The 20,146-nt window shown below is 50.3% G+C and overlaps 8 protein-coding genes across 8 annotated transcripts; 2 read left to right on the plus strand and 6 right to left on the minus strand.

Moving 5' to 3' along the window:
- Positions 1-122: 122 nt before the first annotated feature.
- On the minus strand, positions 123-2,690 carry N7525_011521 (uncharacterized protein; the record flags this gene model as incomplete). Its single annotated transcript, XM_002560488.2, has 2 exons — positions 123-1,892; positions 1,959-2,690. 2 exons carry the CDS (start codon positions 2,688-2,690, stop codon positions 123-125), a joined length of 2,502 nt encoding a protein of 833 aa, XP_002560534.1.
- Positions 2,691-3,018: 328 nt separating this feature from the next.
- Positions 3,019-5,286, minus strand: N7525_011522 (ELMO/CED-12 family protein; the record flags this gene model as incomplete). The annotated part of the gene is made up of 3 exons (XM_002560487.2): positions 3,019-3,473; positions 3,554-4,928; positions 5,020-5,286. The coding sequence occupies 3 exons, from the start codon at positions 5,284-5,286 to the stop codon at positions 3,019-3,021; spliced, it is 2,097 nt and encodes a 698-aa protein (XP_002560533.2).
- A 581-nt stretch (positions 5,287-5,867) lies between these two features.
- Positions 5,868-7,518, minus strand: N7525_011523 (protein phosphatase regulator REG1; the record flags this gene model as incomplete). The annotated part of the gene is made up of 2 exons (XM_002560486.2): positions 5,868-6,855; positions 6,929-7,518. The coding sequence occupies 2 exons, from the start codon at positions 7,516-7,518 to the stop codon at positions 5,868-5,870; spliced, it is 1,578 nt and encodes a 525-aa protein (XP_002560532.2).
- A 2,533-nt stretch (positions 7,519-10,051) lies between these two features.
- Positions 10,052-11,032, plus strand: tma22 (putative RNA binding protein Tma22; the record flags this gene model as incomplete). Its single annotated transcript, XM_061215518.1, has 3 exons — positions 10,052-10,195; positions 10,417-10,504; positions 10,608-11,032. The coding sequence occupies 3 exons, from the start codon at positions 10,052-10,054 to the stop codon at positions 11,030-11,032; spliced, it is 657 nt and encodes a 218-aa protein (XP_061068030.1).
- Positions 11,033-11,198: 166 nt separating this feature from the next.
- N7525_011525 (uncharacterized protein) lies at positions 11,199-12,639 on the minus strand (the record flags this gene model as incomplete). Its single annotated transcript, XM_002560482.1, has 2 exons — positions 11,199-11,928; positions 11,999-12,639. 2 exons carry the CDS (start codon positions 12,637-12,639, stop codon positions 11,199-11,201), a joined length of 1,371 nt encoding a protein of 456 aa, XP_002560528.1.
- A 240-nt stretch (positions 12,640-12,879) lies between these two features.
- Positions 12,880-13,659, minus strand: N7525_011526 (CGR1 family protein; the record flags this gene model as incomplete). Its single annotated transcript, XM_002560481.2, has 3 exons — positions 12,880-13,200; positions 13,370-13,515; positions 13,605-13,659. 3 exons carry the CDS (start codon positions 13,657-13,659, stop codon positions 13,060-13,062), a joined length of 342 nt encoding a protein of 113 aa, XP_002560527.1. The 3' UTR covers positions 12,880-13,059.
- Positions 13,660-14,137: 478 nt separating this feature from the next.
- amcA (putative mitochondrial ornithine carrier protein AmcA/Ort1) lies at positions 14,138-17,819 on the plus strand (the record flags this gene model as incomplete). The annotated part of the gene is made up of 4 exons (XM_002560480.2): positions 14,138-14,236; positions 14,293-15,120; positions 16,108-16,287; positions 16,344-17,819. 4 exons carry the CDS (start codon positions 14,138-14,140, stop codon positions 17,817-17,819), a joined length of 2,583 nt encoding a protein of 860 aa, XP_002560526.2.
- Positions 17,820-17,939: 120 nt separating this feature from the next.
- On the minus strand, positions 17,940-19,950 carry N7525_011528 (uncharacterized protein; the record flags this gene model as incomplete). Its single annotated transcript, XM_002560477.2, has 4 exons — positions 17,940-18,590; positions 18,652-18,857; positions 19,196-19,843; positions 19,896-19,950. The coding sequence occupies 4 exons, from the start codon at positions 19,948-19,950 to the stop codon at positions 17,940-17,942; spliced, it is 1,560 nt and encodes a 519-aa protein (XP_002560523.2).
- Between the last annotated feature and the right edge of the window lie 196 nt (positions 19,951-20,146).

The following is a 20,146-nucleotide window of genomic DNA, read 5'->3' on the forward strand; positions in this document are numbered from 1 at the left end:
CGAGATAAGTAAATCTACTACGGGGTATTACCTAAGTATCATATATCCCCGGGGCCCCGGGCATATATGTTTCTGTTCTTTAAATATTTCATTCACTATGGTACACATATGTTGTAACACACTCAATCGACAATATCATCGTCACTGAGAATCAATTTCTCTTCAGCCAGTCGGGGACCAACACCATTACTGCTGGATGATTTCATCCGCGATCCTGGCACTGGAGACTCTTCCATGTCGTCAATTCCATCACGAAGGTTCTGGTTGACACGAATGCTGGTGATCTTATCCAACTGCCAACAATCCGGGTCCTGACGTCGGATTGCAGCCATATATGGTAGTTGATGAAGCAGTAGATCATGCCGAGGCATCATCGTGACCACACTTGGAATGTCACCTTTATCCTTTGAATAGGCTGATGCCGACCTTCCAACCTGGAGACTTTTCCAAGAACTGACCCCTGAGAGGTCGGAGCCATTCTGAGAGAGGTGCTGCTGCTGTCCAAAAGGATCGAGTGATCGGTTCATCCACGAGTCGATCAGTCCATCAATTTCTTCAGCCTCTCTCCACAATCGTAGAGATGCTGGGTAAAACATCTTGTAGGCATCGCCCGCGCGGCTTCGTCCGGCTCCAGGTCCAACCCGTCTCTTGACCGGGTATGGAAGGGCGAAAAGGAGACCACGCGCGGCAACTTGGAAACTCATTTCTTCCTGCCGGAGCACGTCGACGCCGCTACCGAAAGAGGTGATTCCAGTTCCTATCCCGGCTCGTGCCCCTGGCCCTGGTCGGTGATCGGCGCTGAGGATATCGCTATCGGAGAGGGCGTCGATGCAGTCGTTGAAACAGTCGGTGAAATCATCCCCATCACAGGATGGGATGTAGTTTTCATGGAGGGCACTGATGAACGTCGACACGTCAGTCCCGGTCTCGTCGGCCAGATCATTGACCAAGACCTGCGAAGCTTTTGGTCGGGCATAGTGGCGCAGATAGTCTGGTGGCGGTGGAAGGATCTCGACATCGCCCTCGATCAGACTAGGGTCCATGCGTTTGTTGTACACGATCTTCCCAACGGCGTGAAACATGCCCAAGCTCGCCTCTCTCTGGGTTATCATCTTGAGAGACTCTTTCTCCATCGCTGTCAAAGCAACCTCACCTCGAGCTTTCTTTGTTTTGGCCACGTTGCCCCCCCATCTCCCTGTATCGTCCCCCTTGAGGCAGAGGAATTCGAGAGAAGAGATTGCACTGCGGATATCGCCGATTTCAGAGATACTGTCTATAACACCCGGCCCAGGTATCTGCATACGCCTGGAAGTCCGCGCCTCTCTGTCCAAAATAGACCGCAAAGCCTTGTGCATAAAAGTGGGTGCAATGCTATTGAAATCCAATATCGTTGTCCCGGGGTGGTTGTAGATCGTGGGCCCCAGTAACCGGTGAACTGTCATGTTATCCGAGATCGAGGACGCGGACCCCAGCAAAGTTTCCGACACGATGATCACGATGGGTGGATGATTCGATCCAGAACTGCCCCGGACATGGTCATTCGCAGAGGCAGCCAAATATCGCTGAAGAGACGTCCTAAACGCTGTGAGGGCGGAGGACGCCCGGCCAAGCATTGTTGGAAACTCCTCTATAAGAAGTATCCGCTGGTCCCGGGGTTTCTCTTCTTTCTGGGAATCGAGCTCGCTGGCATCTTCGAGGTCCAGTCCTCCAAACTTGTTCCCACGTCCAAGAAACTCCTCGAAGTGTGCACTCACAGACTGATAATCACGAGCTCCAAATTCCGAAACCGGGGGATTCTTCCATTCAACAATGTCGTAACCAAGTGATTCGGAGAGCAAAGACACAGTGGTCGTCTTCCCACTGCCTGCCGGACCTCGTAGGACGAGTAACCTCTGCGGATTATCAGAACTACGCTCAAACTCAAAACCCAAGTTATCCTTAGCTGTTCAAAAACTCACCTCAGAACGCCTCCCAGCAAAAGCATCTTCCAGCCAATGCTGCACATCCGAGACTTTTTTCTTATGAACAGCCAATTCGCCTAGGTTGGCCGGAGCGAACCGCTGAGCCCACGGTCGACGGTCCGGTTCATTAGCCGGTTGCGCAGCCAATGGCTCCTTGGCAGTGCCATCCCCACGGTCCGTAGACAGAAGAAACCGTTTCGTCGTCTTCCGCGGCGGTTTGACCTGGGCCTTTGCCTTTGGCTTTGGTGCTGGCTTCGGCGCTGACTGACGTATCTGGCTCGAGCTCATGGCCGTCAGACCCATTCCCGCTCGCTCGTTAGCTAGATGTTGTGTAAAGATTTCATCGTAGGAGTCGTAGTCATCTTCAATCAGGTCCACGTCGACAGTCCCCCTGACCGGCGGGAGGGACTGCTTCTCGGTCTTTTGTGGTGCCCATCGTTGTCCCTCTGTTGCGGGCTGGAAGAAGCTGTGGAGGGACTTGGATTTTGGGCCTTGATTTGGTGACGCTTCGGTCTTTTTGTTTGGAGAGGGCGAATATGAGGGGGGCCGGGTTGATGGTGTTGTGCCGCGCGAGTAGGAGGGTTTTGGGCGTGAGGAGAGCGCGAAGGGTTCTGTTGGTTCGATAGGACTGGAGCTATCTGAAATGACGGGTTTTCGTTTTGGTTTTATTTTCGGCTCATCCTTTGAATCCTTGGATCTGCGTTGTCTTTTAGGAGGACGACCGTCCATGATGAGTTGGTCAAAGACCTGGAGAAGTTGAGATATGCGTGCGATAAGCTTATGACGCCAAGCGGTGGGCCTTTTGCCGGATTTATAGTACAACATACAGGTGGTTGAGACGTATAGATGATAGAACATAGAGACAGACGTAGATGTACATGTTAAATATTAAGCTATATCCTGTTGGAATAATTACACACATAAAGACGAATCGCACAACGGGTATATTGACCAGAATCTGAGTCGGCAGAGCCAAAGGAACCAAAAGAAATCCCCAAACAACCAGGAAAGATAAAAGAAAAAGAGACAGAGACATCTATATAGAAGAAAGTACTCCCTATACGCCTCCGAATACATCATAGTAATAATCTTCATCCAAACCATCCCTCGCAGGGACCTGGGGAGCCTCACCGGCGAAGGTGGCATCGTCAAACCGCACATTAAGCAGGCGGATTTTCAACCCATAGTCGCTGACCAGGTCAATCAGCTTGCTTGTCTCTGCAGTGATGGGTTGCTGGTTGAGGAGCATCAGCAGACCATCCAGCCATTCGGACGCAATGATGTGCGAGGAGGGCCGCAGTGTGAGCAGCACCACCTCCTTTTGGGTGGTCCTGCTGCCGGACCGGGCGTGGCTGTGGCCCTTTCCGTGTCCGGTGGCTGTGGAGGGCACGTAGCCGTGGATGGTGATCTTGGTTGTGGGTTGACGGGGTGCGGTCTTCACGGTGGCTGTAGAGGAATGATCTGGGTTAGTAGAGACGTTGGAGACTACAGATGATACGATCGAGAGATCGACTGTTGAGGGTACGACCCGGTGTTAGCAGCAAATACAAGATGATGGGCGTGGGCATAGGTGAGCACTCAGGGACACTCACTTTTCTCTGGTAGGGTGTCCAACTCCGGAGGTCGGTCGCCCATTAGGTCAAATTGACCGAAATGCAAATATCGTCGGTTATGAGAGAGCTGGGCGTATTGGTACGTAGCAGTAGACTTCTGCACCGGGCCAGACTCCGATTTGGGGTGGGAGTCCAGAGCGAACCAGCTACCTTGGAGCAGAGATCGGATTCGTTGCTCCTTTACGAACTGGAGAGCCTCATGGTGAAGTTCCTCGCGCACCTGTCGCAAGTGCTGGCCCCATGCATCCTCGTACGTAAGTTCAAGAAGTTCCATTTGCAGCCCGCGCAATCGGTGGTATTCGAAATCGGCCAGTTCCTCTTCGACGTCCTGAACATCCTTAATCCGAGCAGCTCCGCCAACCACCGACTCGATGAGGATGCGCACGAGCTCGATAAGCTTGTCCAAGTCCTCTTCCTCGGCAGCGGTCGCCTTCCACAGGCGGAAGAAGGCCTGTAAGCCGGCAACATGTAATCGGGTCCAATGTAACAGCAATGGCTGGAACAGTTTATCAAAGCCCGTACGGGACTCTGAAATGAGATATGTTTTGGTGTCATCCATGTCGGACTTTTCCACCTCGAAATGCTCGTATAAGATGGATGTGACGGCCAATGATGCCCGAGCAATCGGACAACGTTGTCGTGATGGCTTTGTAGAGTGCTCCAAGAGCATATTTTGAAACTCATCCCCATGACTGCGAACATAGTCCGCCAGGTCCATCATACCCAGGAAACCGACCTCATAGAATTCTCCCGCCGGACTCTCCGTCTCAAATCCAAGCCGCCTCCACTTTTCTGGATGGTGTCGTCTAGAGGGCCGTGCACTATCGCCATTCTCGGTAGCCTCGTCGGAATTCTTCTCCGGGTTACTGGCCAAATAGATTCCCTTCAGCGCGCGGCGATGCTCAGGCTTCTCCTGGTTGACGGGGATATCTCGCCACTTGCGTAGCAGGACCTTGGTGAGCGACTGGAATTCCAGCAGCGGATGCGCCAGGTCCTGAAGGGCGGAATCCTGCATAAGCACATACACCGCTCTGATAACACCCAGGTCCTGTAATTTTTGAATGAACTTGGGCCACTCCGCCTCGGGGTCGTGGGTGATCGAGTCGCGCATGAGCGAGTTGATCAATTGGAGCGCATTGGCACACAGCGCATGGTCCGCGGAGGATAATCGACTGACGAGCATCTCGAGGAATTGGGGGTATATGGCGATTGCAGGCTTCAGGGCGCGGAAACCAAAGTTGTTGACCTGGGAGGTGCGGTTCCCCGTGTACGGGTGGGAAACAATCGAGACGAGAATGGACATGGCGCCGCGGAGGATGTTTACTAGGGGATGGGTGACGATAAGCTCGACAATCTAGAGGGCAGGCGCGTTAGCATCTGACATGGCTACGAGAAGACAAGACACAGGTAGAGGGCACTGCAATTGGTTTTCAAGGATAACTCACGCGCTCAACCAACTCCTGGTCAACACACTCCCACCCCTTATCGACATCGAGCAGTCTCGAGAAACTGGCCAAACTATATGCCAAGGTGTTCCCGCTTGCGTGGAGAGTTAAGTAGCGTAATCGAACCAGCCCGCCCTCTGCGATGAAGATGTCGGCGAAGGACGGGTCTCCGATGTTGCCCTGGAGCTTGAAGACAGCCATTTTGCGCACGGCATCTTCATCGCTACCCAGGCGCTCGACCAATTCGGCGACATTGACGGTTTCCATGTCTTTGAAGCCAGTAATAAAGAGAAGTTCAAGGAGAGAAAGAGATCAAGAGATCAGGGGGAGCTGTGGGAACTGTGGGAACTGTGGGGCAATTGGAATTCAAACGGTGATCTCGGTGATCTCGATCCTTTTACGGAGTGATTTTAAGCATCTGAATAGATTAATTTCTCGATATTCCAACATATATAAAGAGTAAAGAAGTTGTGGATTGGCAGGAAATGAAAAAAGAATATGAAATAGTCTCATTATCCCGAGGTCAACCCCCTACATTTACACATTTATATATACACACACATACACCCAACCTCGCAATTTCCCCAATGCGGATCCATACATCATAAGGGCTATCTATATAGCTGAGATGCCAATGTGACTGTTTCAATATCTGTTATTTTTATGCATTATCGTCATTACATGATCCCTAACAATCAATAGGTGATTCTATACAAAAAGTCCCATCAAATCCATCATCTTCCCTCCCAAAACGCCACAGAGTGTAACCCTATTTGCTTTTTCTTCCCATTATGTACGGCCTAGCCATCATCGTCAGTCGTGAATATTGCAGAGTGTGGTGATCAAGATTAGCGGCGCCAGCCCACATTCCAAATTACATGGGCAATGTCCCGGGCTGTGTTCACGGTGTCCACAACACGGTCCAAAATACTACTGCTGGGGGGCTCGGACTCGCCTTCCGGCATGATCATGCCCGAAGCAGTCAATCGGAGCGGGCGACCTGATGCTGGATCATCTTCGATGAACCATGCGCGATCACGATCGGGGTAGTTGCCCGTGAAGTCCAGGCTAGGATCTTCACACTCATCCAAAAGGAAGTTTGCCGAAGGCTCTGATGGCTCTGATTGGCCTGATGGCTCTGACGGACGTATGGTCTCCACAGACGGAGTTGGTGATAGTGTTCGGGTGGGGGTGGACCATCGGTCGAGGATCGTCTGAGCACCGGGGGGATCCCCGCGATACTTGAGCGTGGTTGAGGGGAGAGGGGCGATGGTTTTCCCATCGTTGAAGCTGTTGCGTGGGGTGGTGCAGTTGCTCAGGGAGGACCGGCTGGAGATCTGTCTCATCAAGACTACGCCGTCGTCCGAAGATGGCTCATCTTCAAAGGTGGCCGGCCAATCGTCCTCGTAGCCCTTGGCCTCAACTGCAATGCATTGCACGACTTCATTGTTGAAGTGGATATGGCGCCGTTCGCTTGGAGACGTCATTCCAGATGATGAGGAGGCAGTGAGTGTGCCACCGAGAGAGTAGGTCGAACTTCCAGTCCGGTGATGCAAATGATCCAGGTCTGTGTTGGACCTTGGGAAAGGGGGTCGAGCCCAGTTGTTCTCGGCTTCTTGAGCCTTGAGAATGGCCCCGGCATGTTGAAGTAACGTATGTTGAGATAGTGACCGCTGGAGGATGGCCTCGGACGCGGTCTTCTTCTTCAGGATCGGCTTTCGGTCTAGATAAGAGTTCGGTGTCTCTAAGCGACTTGGAGGGGGAGATAGAGAGGTTGCACGTTCGACGGAGCTTTTTAATGGCCCATAGAGCCAGGTGACATCGCAGTCCTTCAGCCTGGTAAAAAAAAAAAAAAAAAAAAATTAGGGCCGAACAAAATATCAAAATATCAGTAAGACCAATAACCTACCAATTGAGGCTTTCCGGTGATACCGTCTTCAGATTATGCTTGGCCTTGGCCCATGTCCTCCAAGAGGCATTCTCCAATCTCACTCCATTACTATAATCGTTCCTCCGACTCGTCACATAACGCCAGGAGGACCAAATATCCTCCTCCTTCCAGTCATGTGAAAGGTAGTCCACGTGCCTGGATGGCTCATCCTCAATTAAGGTGTCATCTGCCGATGGAGCCTGTAATGTCCACGAAGGTGGGTGTGAATCTGTCGACGCGTCACTCACGTCCTCTGGTCCTTTGGGGTTGTGAAGGGATTCTGTGTCGTAGGAAGGTAGGGCGAGTTCGTTTTCCGGTGACAGGCTATTTAGAGTGGACGCGTAGGCGAGTTGCTCGGGGATAGGAGCGAAGCCCGGAGAAGGGAGCGCAGAGGGTAGATTTGATGCGACTGGGGAGGAGTCCCTCGCGCGATAGTCATCTTGCATGGGCGATTTTCTGGGGATGGCGTGATCTTCGAGGAAATAACGCTGCGCAGTGGGACCAGTGGGACACCGTAGAGGATCCGAGAAGGGCGAATGGGTTTCGCGGGGAGTCAACAACGTCGTCATTTCCTTTTTCTTTCGATGATGTAATTAATGACAAGAGGTAAGTCCGAGGCAATGGTCATTCAAAGATATGGCATATCCAGGTGATTCAGGGATAAGATCCCAAGAACGAAGAAGGGGAGAAAGAAGGAGAATATAAAATGAGAGGAAGAAGAGGAGAGAGAGGAGGGAGAGGGGGGGAGAGAAGAGAGGAAGAAGTCGAAAGAGAACCAAAATCTGGTGGAGATAATGACCGTTCCCGGTTTTCTGGGGGGATTCTGGGGAATTGGGGGAATTGGAGAGGTTAAAGGGAAAAAAGCAAATAACAAGTTTGGATTCAAAGAAGATCAAGTTATAAAGAATATTAAGAATAAAGGATATATGTTTATATACTTATATATTTATATATTTCAATAGAAGTTGCCACAATTCAATCTATTTCTAGTTCTAGTTAGGTCTTGGGTCTAGGTCTATTAGTTAACTACAACATAGTTAACTAGCTAGTATAACTAGGAAGGTTAGACTAGAAAGTAGACTAGTTACCTAAGTAGTTAGCTATTATTACTATTACTATTACATAGTATTATACCTAGGTATGTATCTTATACAATAAAATAATAAAATAATAAAATACCAGATCATCTAGACCGCACGATCAACCGTTTCTTCTCCACCGGATATGCAAGTGGTTTTTTAGTTGGAATGTACGTATGCGTCTAGGTGGGCATAGAGTATACACAGAGTAAGAGTATTCTATAGAGTTCAAATAGAAATACCTATAATACTTATGCCTATATAGTTATGTACCTATATAGTTTTGAAGATGGATACTATAAACTACCTACATATGTAACAGGTATTATCTACGGAATCATCGGAGTATCACGGGAGCCCGGCCCAGAGCCTATGCATCAGGGCCTGAGCACTTTAGTTTTCGAGAGAGAGTCGGACCCCTTTTGATCCACAACAGTTTGGACTTTTGAATAGATTGGGATATTGGGATATTGGGATATTTTGACCAGGGATCGGTCACAGGCAGAACCGAGGCAAACCGAGGCACTTTTTCTAGAATCCTTGTACTTTAGACACAGAATCAGAGACCATTGTCAAACCAGATACCAAAAGGAAAAAAAAGAAAAGAAGGAAAAGTTAGCCATGATCGACCGGAGATACGAGCCGAAGCTAAAAGCACAGATGGGAACGCCCTTTTAAGAGGGTTATAAGAGATAGAGTGGTGACAGAATTTGGCTTCAGCCATTGACATCTTCGACTTTTGAGATTCTCCCGAGGTCCCGTCCAATTTCAATTTCAATTTCAGTTTCCAACTTAACTTCAAATGTTGTACACATGCACGGACAGCTCGAGAATATGCAAGATAGTGCTCGACAGCGCCAAACATGACACAGGAAAAAAAAAAAAAAAAGAAAAAGAAAAAGAAACCTACAACATACACAGAATTGCCTTTGTCTGTGCGCTTGCATAACATCTGGGCAATTCAGTAGTGTCATTGGCCAAAACCCTCTTGGTTCTTGGGAGACGCCGTCGATGCAAATCGCAAGCCAGTGATAACCGCTCGTGCTAAGTACTTGTGTTCAGACCCTTTGTATCTGGAACTGGAACTGGAAACCTGAAACTCTGTCTACCTAGGTATAGTCTAATCCGATAACATTGTATGTTCTGGCCCATCAACTCCCTCTCGGTGGAGGATCTGTAGCGCTAGTGCGATGTGCTCTCTCCTCACGGGCCTCTTTTAACGTTTGTCCATATTCGATCATCATTGGCCCCCGACGGTATCAGTCAATCATATCCGAGAAGGTCTCTGCAATGGCTTTGGACGCATGTCATCAACACTCACATCTACAGGGGTAACTTAACCACTCTGTCTTCGCCTGCTTCGCTTCCGAGGGTCTTGATAACGCAGGCTAGCTGGCGGAAACCGGTCTTGACATCCCCAAATATAAAACGCAAGACAAGACAGGGGTTGCAAGATTGCAATTGACTCTCTTATCAGCCATCTGCGGATCTATCGTCAACCGAGGCACCAATTGGGGCGCCCCGTCCTGGCCCTCTATCGTAATGGCAGCTGCACATTAAACGGCTCGTATCGAGGGGTTTTTCTGCATCGGACCCCCCCTCCCCCCAACTTCCCAGTTTCAGTCAACCGGGGGATAAGGGACGTGGCCCCTCCATTCTGGGGAGGTTGGACAAAGGAGAGATTGGCAATGATATGCAATGTCGTGATGAGTGACGTTGGTCCAAAAATCTGGACTTGGCGTGAGATTAAAAAAGCCATTCCTAGCTGAGCATGTAACATGGTCCCATAATGAGCAATTAAGCACCACATAACTACCACTTTGGCTTAGTCTGCCACTTGAAACAGCAGCCATGGAGGGTATAGCTAGGTATGTTGTAGATCTCAGGAGACAACCGTCATTGCACGTGATATCCCAAACCAGCTTAGCTGGCAGAACTGCCCCTCCGCCCCCCCGCCATATGCTTCTGGGAAGAAAACAGTCTAGACCAATACCAATTTACCAAGGTATTATTTTCATACATCATGGCTGAGGTAGAAACAGCCCCAGTTGTACAGGCAAGACATGTTGTTTACTGTGGAGGTGAGGACCCCCGTGGCGCAAACCACAACTCCAATTCGTTTGAGAATATAGCGCTGATCCGGATAGTCTGCACATTACCCCCCGAGGTATGACCTTCGAGCTTTCCCCCACGGTCCCAGTTCTCAGTTCCCCCAGAAGTGAAGGGCCCTTTCCCCGCTCTTGCTTCTCATCATCGGGGCCCCGGCTTCGTGCGTGGCATAGCCACTAGCCACTAGAAAGCGCCCGCAGAGCCTGCATAATTTGCTATCTGAATTATACTTCCATTGGCGATCCCAATATGTTTCTGACGTGCGGGGTTCTTGTCTAGTACTGCGAGTTTGGAGGTACCGCTAAGAAATGCGAAGAATGGCTCAAGGAGAACGAGTCGGATCTGTGGGACAAACTATATTCTGAAGGTATGAAGCTCCCATGCGACTTGACTCGCTATCACCTGAATCTGGGAATCCACAGGCCCGGAAATTGAGAAATACCGATAATCTAACACTGGGTTTCCATCAGATGCTCTGAATGCCAACCTCTCCACACTCTCCGTCTCAGCGCAAGAACGCGCCGCCAAAGACGCCGCCAAAAAGGAGGCCAAAGCTGCCGCCAATGAAGCACGCGATAGCGAGCGGAAGGCCGCCTCCAAGATCTTGATCAAACGCGTTGAGCGGAACAAGCGCAAGTTTGTGACAGTCGTGATTGGACTGGAGGTCTTCGGACTGGAGAACAAGAAGATTGCAAAGGACCTGGGCAAGAAGTTTGCTACAGGTTCTTCGGTGACTCGCTCGCCTGCAGGTATTGAGGAAATCACCGTCCAGGGTGATGTCAGTGACGACCTGCGTGAATGGCTCCTTGAGATCCACGGCAAGCAGATCCCGGCGTCCAATATCGAATTGATTGAAGACAAGAAGAAAAAGAAGAGCGAGGCTCCCATGGTATAATGACGAACACGAATTGCGGACTGGGTATCATGACATAAATCTAAAATAAAAGTACAAATTGAAGACAATTCAAGGACAAACCAAAACCCAGAAACCCATGGAAGCACAAGCTAGGTCGGATTAGGGAATTGGTCTAGGTCAAGGGTCCAGAGCACAAAGAGAAATTTCATAATTCATCCAGCACACTCAGAGCATCATGTTTCGCAGCTGCTGCATCATGCCCTGATCGGACCGTCGAAGTGGGACCAGCCTTGTCCAGGCCCTCGCGACGATCTGCAAGGTTGGTCGGATATCGAGCAGGCCCTGCATCAGACCCTGAACCTCTTCCCGCGAGACCAAGGACCTCGTCCCACGCCTCGGATTGAGGTGGCACAGAGGGCGAAGAGTGGTTCGACGCTGTCAAACGTGACGCCTCAGGGTGGGGAGACCAGAATTGTGGCCAGTTCTGGAGGACTAGAGCGAGTACGAGCACCAGTAGCGCACTTATGACAATGCCCCAGAAGATGCGTAGTCGACGACTAGTCCGGGTTTGCCATTCCGTTTCCCGCTGCTCCCAGTTATCGATCTCGTGTCGTACGGTCTCGAGTCGTTTGCCTAGTTCCTCGACGCGCTGTCGGCCCGCTTTCATGCGTTGTTCTAACGCATCGGCCTTTTGTATCTGTGGTTCGAAGCCTTTGAGGTCATTGAGCTGTTTGCGGATATCCTGGTCCAAGTCAGCCGTTTCATGTTCGAAGTCGTTGAGCAGTGTCGATGCCGAGTCGGACAGATCCTGGAACGACGAGATAGTCGAGTTGAGCGCTGTGATTTTCTCAAGCAGATTGTAATAGGTGTAGTCCAGCCGACGGGTGACGTCTGTCGCTAACGTCCCAATTGAAGTCAACGCGGACCGTAGATACCTTGAAACGGTCGCTAGTCAATTCTATGTGCCCAAAGAAGCCAAAAGGAAAAGCGGGTAAAAAAACATACTCCTCGCCTAGCTTCCTCCGCTTTTTAACCTTCTCCAGGTCATCCATAGACAGAATCTCATGCCGGCAGATAGGCGCCAATTGCTCATGCTGCCCAGGCGTATCGAGCATATTCCCCTTTCGACCATCCGACATAGCAGTAGTCGATTCAGACCCCCAGCGACTCCGGGTCGTCTCTCTCGTAATCGGCCTCAACAACCCATCATCGCCCTCGCGGTCCTTATCCTTCCCTCCCGACCATGTAGGGAGCAATCCCCTCGCGCTCGCCGAGGAAGTCAGGTGGCTCATGGGGTTAGGGAAGCGCAAGTCCCGCGACTTGCTGTATTTGTGACGGTTGGACCTCAAGCTATCGAACGTGGATGGCTCCTGCGACCGAGGGGATGGGGATGGGCCAATTCGATGCTCTCCTTTTGGGGAGATTTGGCGGTCATCAGAGCCATTCCGGCGCGAGCGGCGGGACTTTCTTCGGTCTGTTTGGCGGCTTTCTTGACTGCTGAATCTGGAGAAGTCCTCGGATTTGGATTGGAGGCCGCTGGCTTGCTGGTTTTGGTCCTGGCTCCGGGTGGGGGTTTGGGTGGATGGGAATGTGGCGGAGGCTGCTCGGGATGTTGAGAATGGTGCGTATTTATATGGAGGTTCCATGGCGGTGCATTCTGGGAAGAAAGCTTGGGGAAGCGAGAGAAGCTTGGAGGCTTGGTGTTGCGCTTGGAGTGTGGAGTTTGGGGGGATCGATGACGCCAAGGCCGAGGACCGATGAGCGACTCTGCAGCTGATATTCGTCCTCCCTACTGCCCATACTGTGCCAGACAAATGATTACGCTAAAGAATAGATTGTGACTATATAAAAACATTTGTCTTGCTCGCTAGTAGTGACCTATGACCTAACCTCAGAAAAAACGCCTGTAATCGAATAGCCCACGCCGGAATGAGTGCCCAGTCTTTCCCGCCAGGGACAAGGAAGAAGGAAGAAGCCTCAACAAGCCGACGTATATACACACAATGCAGTCCTGGAGGAGATGGAGAGATGTTATGGCGGAGATATAGAGAAGATCGTGATCAGCCTCAAGAGCTGAGCAGCTTGTTGCGCTTCTCTCTGCGCTTGAGACGGTCGAGTCTCTTGTGGTGCATCTTCTCGGCCATCTTCTCGTAACGTAGCTTCTCCTCCTTGGCTTCTCGGCGGTCCTTGATGCGCTGGATACGGGCCTGGAGGGGTTTCATCGGTCAGTGATACCATCTTGGGAAGTGATGTGTTGTCGGAGATAATAACATCATTATGGGAAGACAGGTTGACAAGAGATGGAGACCAGACAAGGACACAAAATGACCAAGAAGTGAGACAGATCAAGAGAGAAAAGGATTCGGATCGACATACCTTTCGTTCAGCCTCCTGCTCCTCCTTCATCTCACGTTCAAGTTCCTTGACAGCATCGTTATGCTTCTTGAGCTCTTGACGCTTAGCGTATGAGGTCAAACCCGCAGTAGGGCGGAAAGCTTTCTTGGTACCATGCCAGTTTTTACCTGAAAGTCCGATGGGGTTAGTCGGGGAGATGAGGGACAGCAAGTGGGGACTAGGCATTGATTTTTTTTTTTTTTTCCCTCTCACTTACCATTTTTCCGCATGCCGGTCGGAGGCGCGACAGGAGTAGCCGTTGAGGTAGACATGATAGGATATGTGACTTGGAAAAAAAGGGAATTCCAAGAAGATTCAAGAAAGTGGGATGGGGTGAAGGAAACGTGAAGCCAAAGAAGAGAGACAAAAACGGAGACCGAGTTTTTCCCTCATTGATTATCTCGATCTGATAAAATGTCTTGGCGTCCGTGAGAGAAAATGCTTCGGCCCAAATTTCCTGACTCCACCTTTTTTTTTCCCATTTCCCACTCTTAACTCCCTCTTACAGGCTGTTTATTATTATTTTTTTACTCTTTCCTCCTGATTTTGGTCTGGCTTCGTTTCCTTTCTCTTCGTTAGCTTCTGCACGGTGGCTTGGCACCCTGTAGGCCCATCAAATCCCTCGTTACACCGCCCCCCCCCCCCCACCAGTCCAAGTGCATTTCACTCACTACTTATACCTTTGATTCCCCCATCTTACCATGATCCCTCGATAACACTCTCTTACTTTGTCATTTCCCCCCTTTCTTGATGGCGGCAGAGCATGCGATCATCAGTGAACCGATGGAGCTGCCATCGCTCCCGCCCAATCAGGGCCTTGAGGCGATGAAGGATATCATATTTGGATCGGTAAGGAAGTCCTTGGCACATGCACGTGGGGGATTTAGACTGACACCTTCCAAAAGTCGGCAGGAATGGCAGGCAAACTCATCGAGTACCCCTTTGATACCGTCAAGGTCCGACTACAGTCACAACCTGAACACCTTCCTCTCCGATATACGGGACCACTGGATTGTTTCCGCCAGTCCTTCCGAGCCGATGGCCTCCGGGGACTATACAGAGGCATCAGTGCCCCCATGACCGGAGCTGCCGTGGAGACCAGCTGTCTCTTCTTCAGTTATCGTCTCATCCAGGATGCTCTGCGCGCGACGGTCTACCCAGGCGTTGAACACCTACCATTCGTCGCTCTCATTGCTAGCGGAGCTCTATCCGGCTCGGTCACCTCGCTGGTACTTACACCAATTGAACTGGTGAAGTGCAGGATGCAGGTCCCCGCGGAATCAGCAGGCCTCAAACCCGGCCCGGTGGCCATCGTCGCAGGCATTTTCCGACATGAAGGGCTGGCAGGATTCTGGCGGGGTCAGATGGGAACCTTGATCCGGGAAACTGGCGGGAGCGCAGCGTGGTTCGGCGGATACGAGGGCGTATCATCGCTCTTCCGCAAGTATAACAAGTCGGACCCGCAATTTACCTCCGACTCGCTCCCTATCCACCAACAAATGATCGCAGGAGCAACGGCTGGAATCAGCTATAACTTCCTGTTTTACCCGGCCGATACAATCAAGTCCCGCATGCAGACTGTGGACATCTCACAACTGCCGGTCCATGCTCAGCAACAGACATTCTGGGGCGAGACCAAGGCTCTCTGGAAGCAGCAAGGGCTCAAGGGCATGTACCGCGGGTGCGGGATCACCTGCGCGCGCTCGGCGCCCAGCTCGGCTTTTATTTTCACTGTTTATGAAGGATTACGGCAATATTTTGGATGAAAAGCAAAAAGAAAGGCTGCTACAGTCTGCATATAGAAATTTGTCATTCTATCGGGTCTAACTGAGGTTGGACGACCATGTTGGCCCCCATTTTCCTTTTGGATTTTTCAGTACCTGACTCTTTGGATTTTGGCGTGCGCTATACCCCGAATACATTCAAACACGGTTCTTCACTCTTCTTCACTTTCACTTTTACCTCCCCTTCTCGACGACTCCAACGCCCAAACCACCAGTCTCCTATTTCCAAAATCAGCCGTTCAACGATATCCGGCAAGGTTTTCCATGCTCAATTTCTGAGGCATCGAATCGTGCGGGCTTGGCTTGATGTACGACCAAGCATCTTCAGCTATGCCACTCCCAGGATCCTTCACACGTCAATTGAGGTTAAAGGCGTTAACCATTCGGTATACGGATATGGTGAACGATATTTAATCTGAGCTTTTTTTCGGTCATCTTGATTTGTCTGTTTTTCTTTTCTTTGTATACAATATAGAATTCGGATGTTGCAAATATAACTTCCGGTCCAATGCTTACCACTTCGAACCTTTCGGACTCGATTCTCCCATTATATAAATCCCGAAGAAAGACCCCAAAGCCAGCCCCAAGGACTGGAGATGGTATTCTTTACAGCCTTGTAGCCCTGGAGCCCTGGAGGAATTCGGAGGTTACGTAAGATCCCTCCCGGACAGCCCTGGAGCCCTGGAGGGTTCTCTCTACCTACACCTACTATCAGTAAACATGTCCGATGTCGAGCGCAATATATCAGCCTCATCATCTGGCCAGTTGAATAAACGTAGCTGCTTGCGTTGCAGCCAAAGAAAAGTGCGGTGCGATAAAGTACATCCCTGCAGCATATGTGTGAAAGCCGGAGTGCAGTGCACCTTTCCAGGTCCAAAGAGAACAAGGCAGACATTAAATAGACCTCCAGTCAGTGAGTTACTCACTCGCCTAAAGCATCTTGAAGAAGAGGTTGAGCAACTCCGTTCAACGCGCTGCCACCCGGATACCGACCATACGGACTTGGACGACGATCCGAATCTGCAAAAGACAGTCAAAAAGACAGAGTTGCTGGTTCTCAAAGAGGGAAAGAGTCGGTACGTCAGTGATGAGGCTTCTGTTGCACTGGGACAAAAGGTGGGACATGGTTACTACTGGTATTGTATAGCTGTCAAAACTGATTTACTGTGCAGATCTCTGAACTCCGTGATATTATTGAAAGCCCTTCAGATGATGAGCCATATTCACTCGATGCAACTTATAACCCCACTATCCTCGTAGAGGGTGGAATTCTTGGAGATCACGACTTCACCTGGTCTCTCGACTATTTTCGCCTCCATTATTTTCAACCAGCAAGAATGGACGCACTATGGAGAACATACCAAGAAAACGTGGCACCATTGATTGTCATACTCCACCAAGCCACCATGGCAAGGATAGTCCAAGACGCCTGTGCTGGCAGTGACTTATCGCCCTCAGATGAGGCATTACTATTCTCCGTGTGTTATGCCGCTGTGGCTAGCATGAAAGCGCACATATGCCCTTCAGTACTCGACGTCGACCGGGATACAGCCATCCAGGACTGCAGGCGAGCAGTGAGCCAGGGGCTTCGCCGAGCCAACTTCATCAGTTCTCAGAGCTTGTCTGCTCTTCAAGCGGCCGTTCTGTTCTTGTTATGTTATCGAGTCGGCGGTGATACACGACTTGTATGGGCCGAATCTGCCGTCGTGATACGGGTTGCACAAGCACAAGGAGTCCATCGCGATGGGCGGAATTTTGCATTGCCACCCTTCGAAACAGAGATGCGCCGTCGGTTATGGTGGCATATCTGCATGCTTGACATGTTGTCTTCGGGAGACCAAGGTGTCGATACTCAGATTAGACCTGAAATGTTCGACACCCAGTTTCCCAGTAATATTGATGATGATGACATTGCCTTGTGTATGACGGATTGGCCACTGCCAAAGACTGGCTTCACAAATATCACCATCTGCATCATGACCTGTCAGATCATGACGGGAATACTCTGGCCGCGTCAGTGTGGATACTCGGATATGTCTACGCACGACCGCGAGAATCTCGTCACGGCTTTAGGGAAAAGGCTTCATGAACAGTATATCGATCATTTCAACCTGGATATCCCGATCCATTGGGTGGTTGCAACTGTTGTGCGACTCCAACTCTCCAAGGCGTGGCTGGCGACCCAGTTCCAGTCCGGAGCCTCGGACGTGAAGTCCTTCCGCCACGACGACCGTGTATTCGAGACCGCCCTCGAGCTTGCACAATTCTCCTATCTCCTGCACACCAACGAAGGAACACCGCAGTGGAGCTGGTTATGTACAAGCTTCAAGGAATGGCATGTGGTCGCTTTTATACTTTCGGAGCTATGCTTGCGTCCACTTAGCCCCGAGACTGACCATGCTTGGGATGTCGTGACCAAAATATATAGCTCGTGGCAGCATGATATGCCGCGGACTGATGCTATGCTTCAGAAGCCCTTGGATCGGCTCATGGCACGCACGGCCGCATCACGGGCTAGCAGGCAAGAGCAGGATGGCCAGGCACCATTCAGCCAAGAGGCTTTGTCCGATGAGTTTCTTGGATTGGGTGACACCGATTCTGGTTTGCTTTTCTCTGGTCTGGACTGGCTTTCTGGGTCCTTATTTTAGGCCATCGTCTTTTTTTTTATGTCTTTTTCCTAACAGGGCAAGTATACAGAGAGGTGTCTTTGTCAACACATTAATTCCACAATAACTAGTACTTTACAATATCACACACAACCTTCAACCCTATAGTGTCTCGAATTGGCTATCCTCCTTCAACCAATCCCCGAATGTCTTCAAGCTGGGATTCAACCTTTTCACAGCCGGAACATCTGCACCATATCCCTCATCCCGAAACCATCTGAACATGACACCCAAATCCTTGACGGCAGCCATCATCAACCAAACTGGAATCCTGAAAGTAGTCGGCACATTCTTGCCAGTCAAATCCTTGAAAATCTCCGACATCTGTTCAAACGTCAATTCATCCCCAGCAAGTGAGAAGGCACGATTCTTCGACTCCCCGGTATTCATAAATGCCCTGGCAGCGAAGAACCCAATGTCACTCGTCGCTATCAGTTGCAGAGGTTTGCCCTTCAGTGTCATCTGCCATGCCGTTGTAAACACCTTCCCGAAGTAATCCGGCGTGAAGTTCTCGAAGAAGGCAACGGGACGGAGAATCGTCCATTGCATATCGGTCCCTTTTGCTTTCTCCATGAGATGCTTCTCGATCTCATGTTTGAAAATGAAATGCGGGATGGCGGTTGGGTTTCGGTCTGACTTCTCGCCACCGCGGTCGACAGAGCTGTACACAAAGTGCTTGACGCCTTGTTTGATAGACTCGTCTATCAGAGCGATTCCCTGGCGTCTCTCATCGTCGTTTCTAGGATTGGTGGTCTGTTTCATTGGTCAAAATTGGGTTTATATATTTAGGAGATTGTTTATTTCGGGGACGTACTTGCACGCTGAACACACCCCAAACTCGCTCTGCATTCTTGAAGATGGCCGCTGGGTCGTCGAGGTTGCCTTGGATCAATGTGATACTGGAAGACTTCTGGGCAAGTTCCTTCGCCGAAGCGGAATTGATGTCGCGGGTCACGGCGAGGATCTTGAAAGAAGCATTTTTCTTCAGAAGGTTGTTGATTAGGGAGCCTCCTTGTTTCCCTGTGGCTCCGGTGACGAGAATTGAAGTCATTGCAGGTTAGTCTGGGAGTATAGATGATAGACTTGTGATTAATGGTTAGTGCTAGGTACAGCGTCCTTTAAGTAGTCAATTCCGAGGCATTGAAGTGCGATATGGCATGATTTCTAAGATTTCTTAAGATTTCTAAGATCTCGAGGGCTTCGGGATTCACCTCAACCCCGGATTTGATATAGATATGACGTCACATATATCAATATCATCCCCACAGCAGAACAACAGAGACAACAGAGACAATCAGGACAATCAAGACAAGAAGACCCTGGAATAAGTCACATCGTATTATTCACGGCAATAATACTCATTCCCCTATGAACTTCCGTGTCGGCAGCACTTAAAAACTCCCTTACCGTCATATCCAGCCCTTCCTCTCCCAACAAGTCCCCCTCCAATTCACCTCGCAATAATGGACCGTTCATCCCTCCATTCAATTCCCAGACCTTCCCATCTTTCTTAACAAAAGCAATAAAATGAAATCCACATTCCTCCTGCGGCAAAGGTACAATCGAGGACCCCTCCGACGCCGCATCCATATGCGCCTCTTCCAGAAACCTCGAATCATACAAGAGCCGCGCCCTCTCCACCGGCCCCAGCCCAACCGCCCGCTTCACAATCTTCTCCAGCTCTGATCCCGCCAGGACATATTTCCCATTCTCCAAATTGGTCACCACATGCAGTAATGCCATCAGCCCACACGCATGTCCGATCGTCTGCTTCATCCACAGCACGGGCTCGTCGGCCCCGCTGCCGAGATACTCGGGTATACTGTGTTCGACACGAGACCGGGCGGCGAGGTAGATGGGTTTATCGCAGAGGAGGATGAGGGCGTTTACAGGTCGTGGGATCCAGGAGAGCATTTCTGGGGTAGTGGAGAGGATATCATGGAATGTGAGGCTCGGGGATACTCCGAGGTTCTTACATAGATGCGTATGGACCTCTGGATTGTTCTCTGTTGCATTGGTAAGATGGGGTGGTGCTGGTACAAAACTGGATAGACTTACCTAGTGGTATAAAGGTCTTTTGGCCGTTGATGACCTGGACGCCTAAATTAAACATGTTTGGAGATGAGTGTCTTTTTTGAAGCTATGCGAATGTTTACACATATCGTATGTTCGGTATAGCGGGCGGGGGACGGTGCTTAGTCATTCCCATCTAGGCATCTCTGCGTGGATATCGGAATAGCTGTGGAATACCAGGAGAATATCAGGGGAATATCAGTTTAATTTGGAGATTCAGTGTATATGGCATGCTA

Source organism: Penicillium rubens (genome assembly GCF_028828025.1).
Source record: "Penicillium rubens strain IBT 27055 chromosome Unknown utg000004l_segment0_segment0, whole genome shotgun sequence".
Classification (NCBI taxonomy): domain Eukaryota; kingdom Fungi; phylum Ascomycota; class Eurotiomycetes; order Eurotiales; family Aspergillaceae; genus Penicillium; species Penicillium rubens.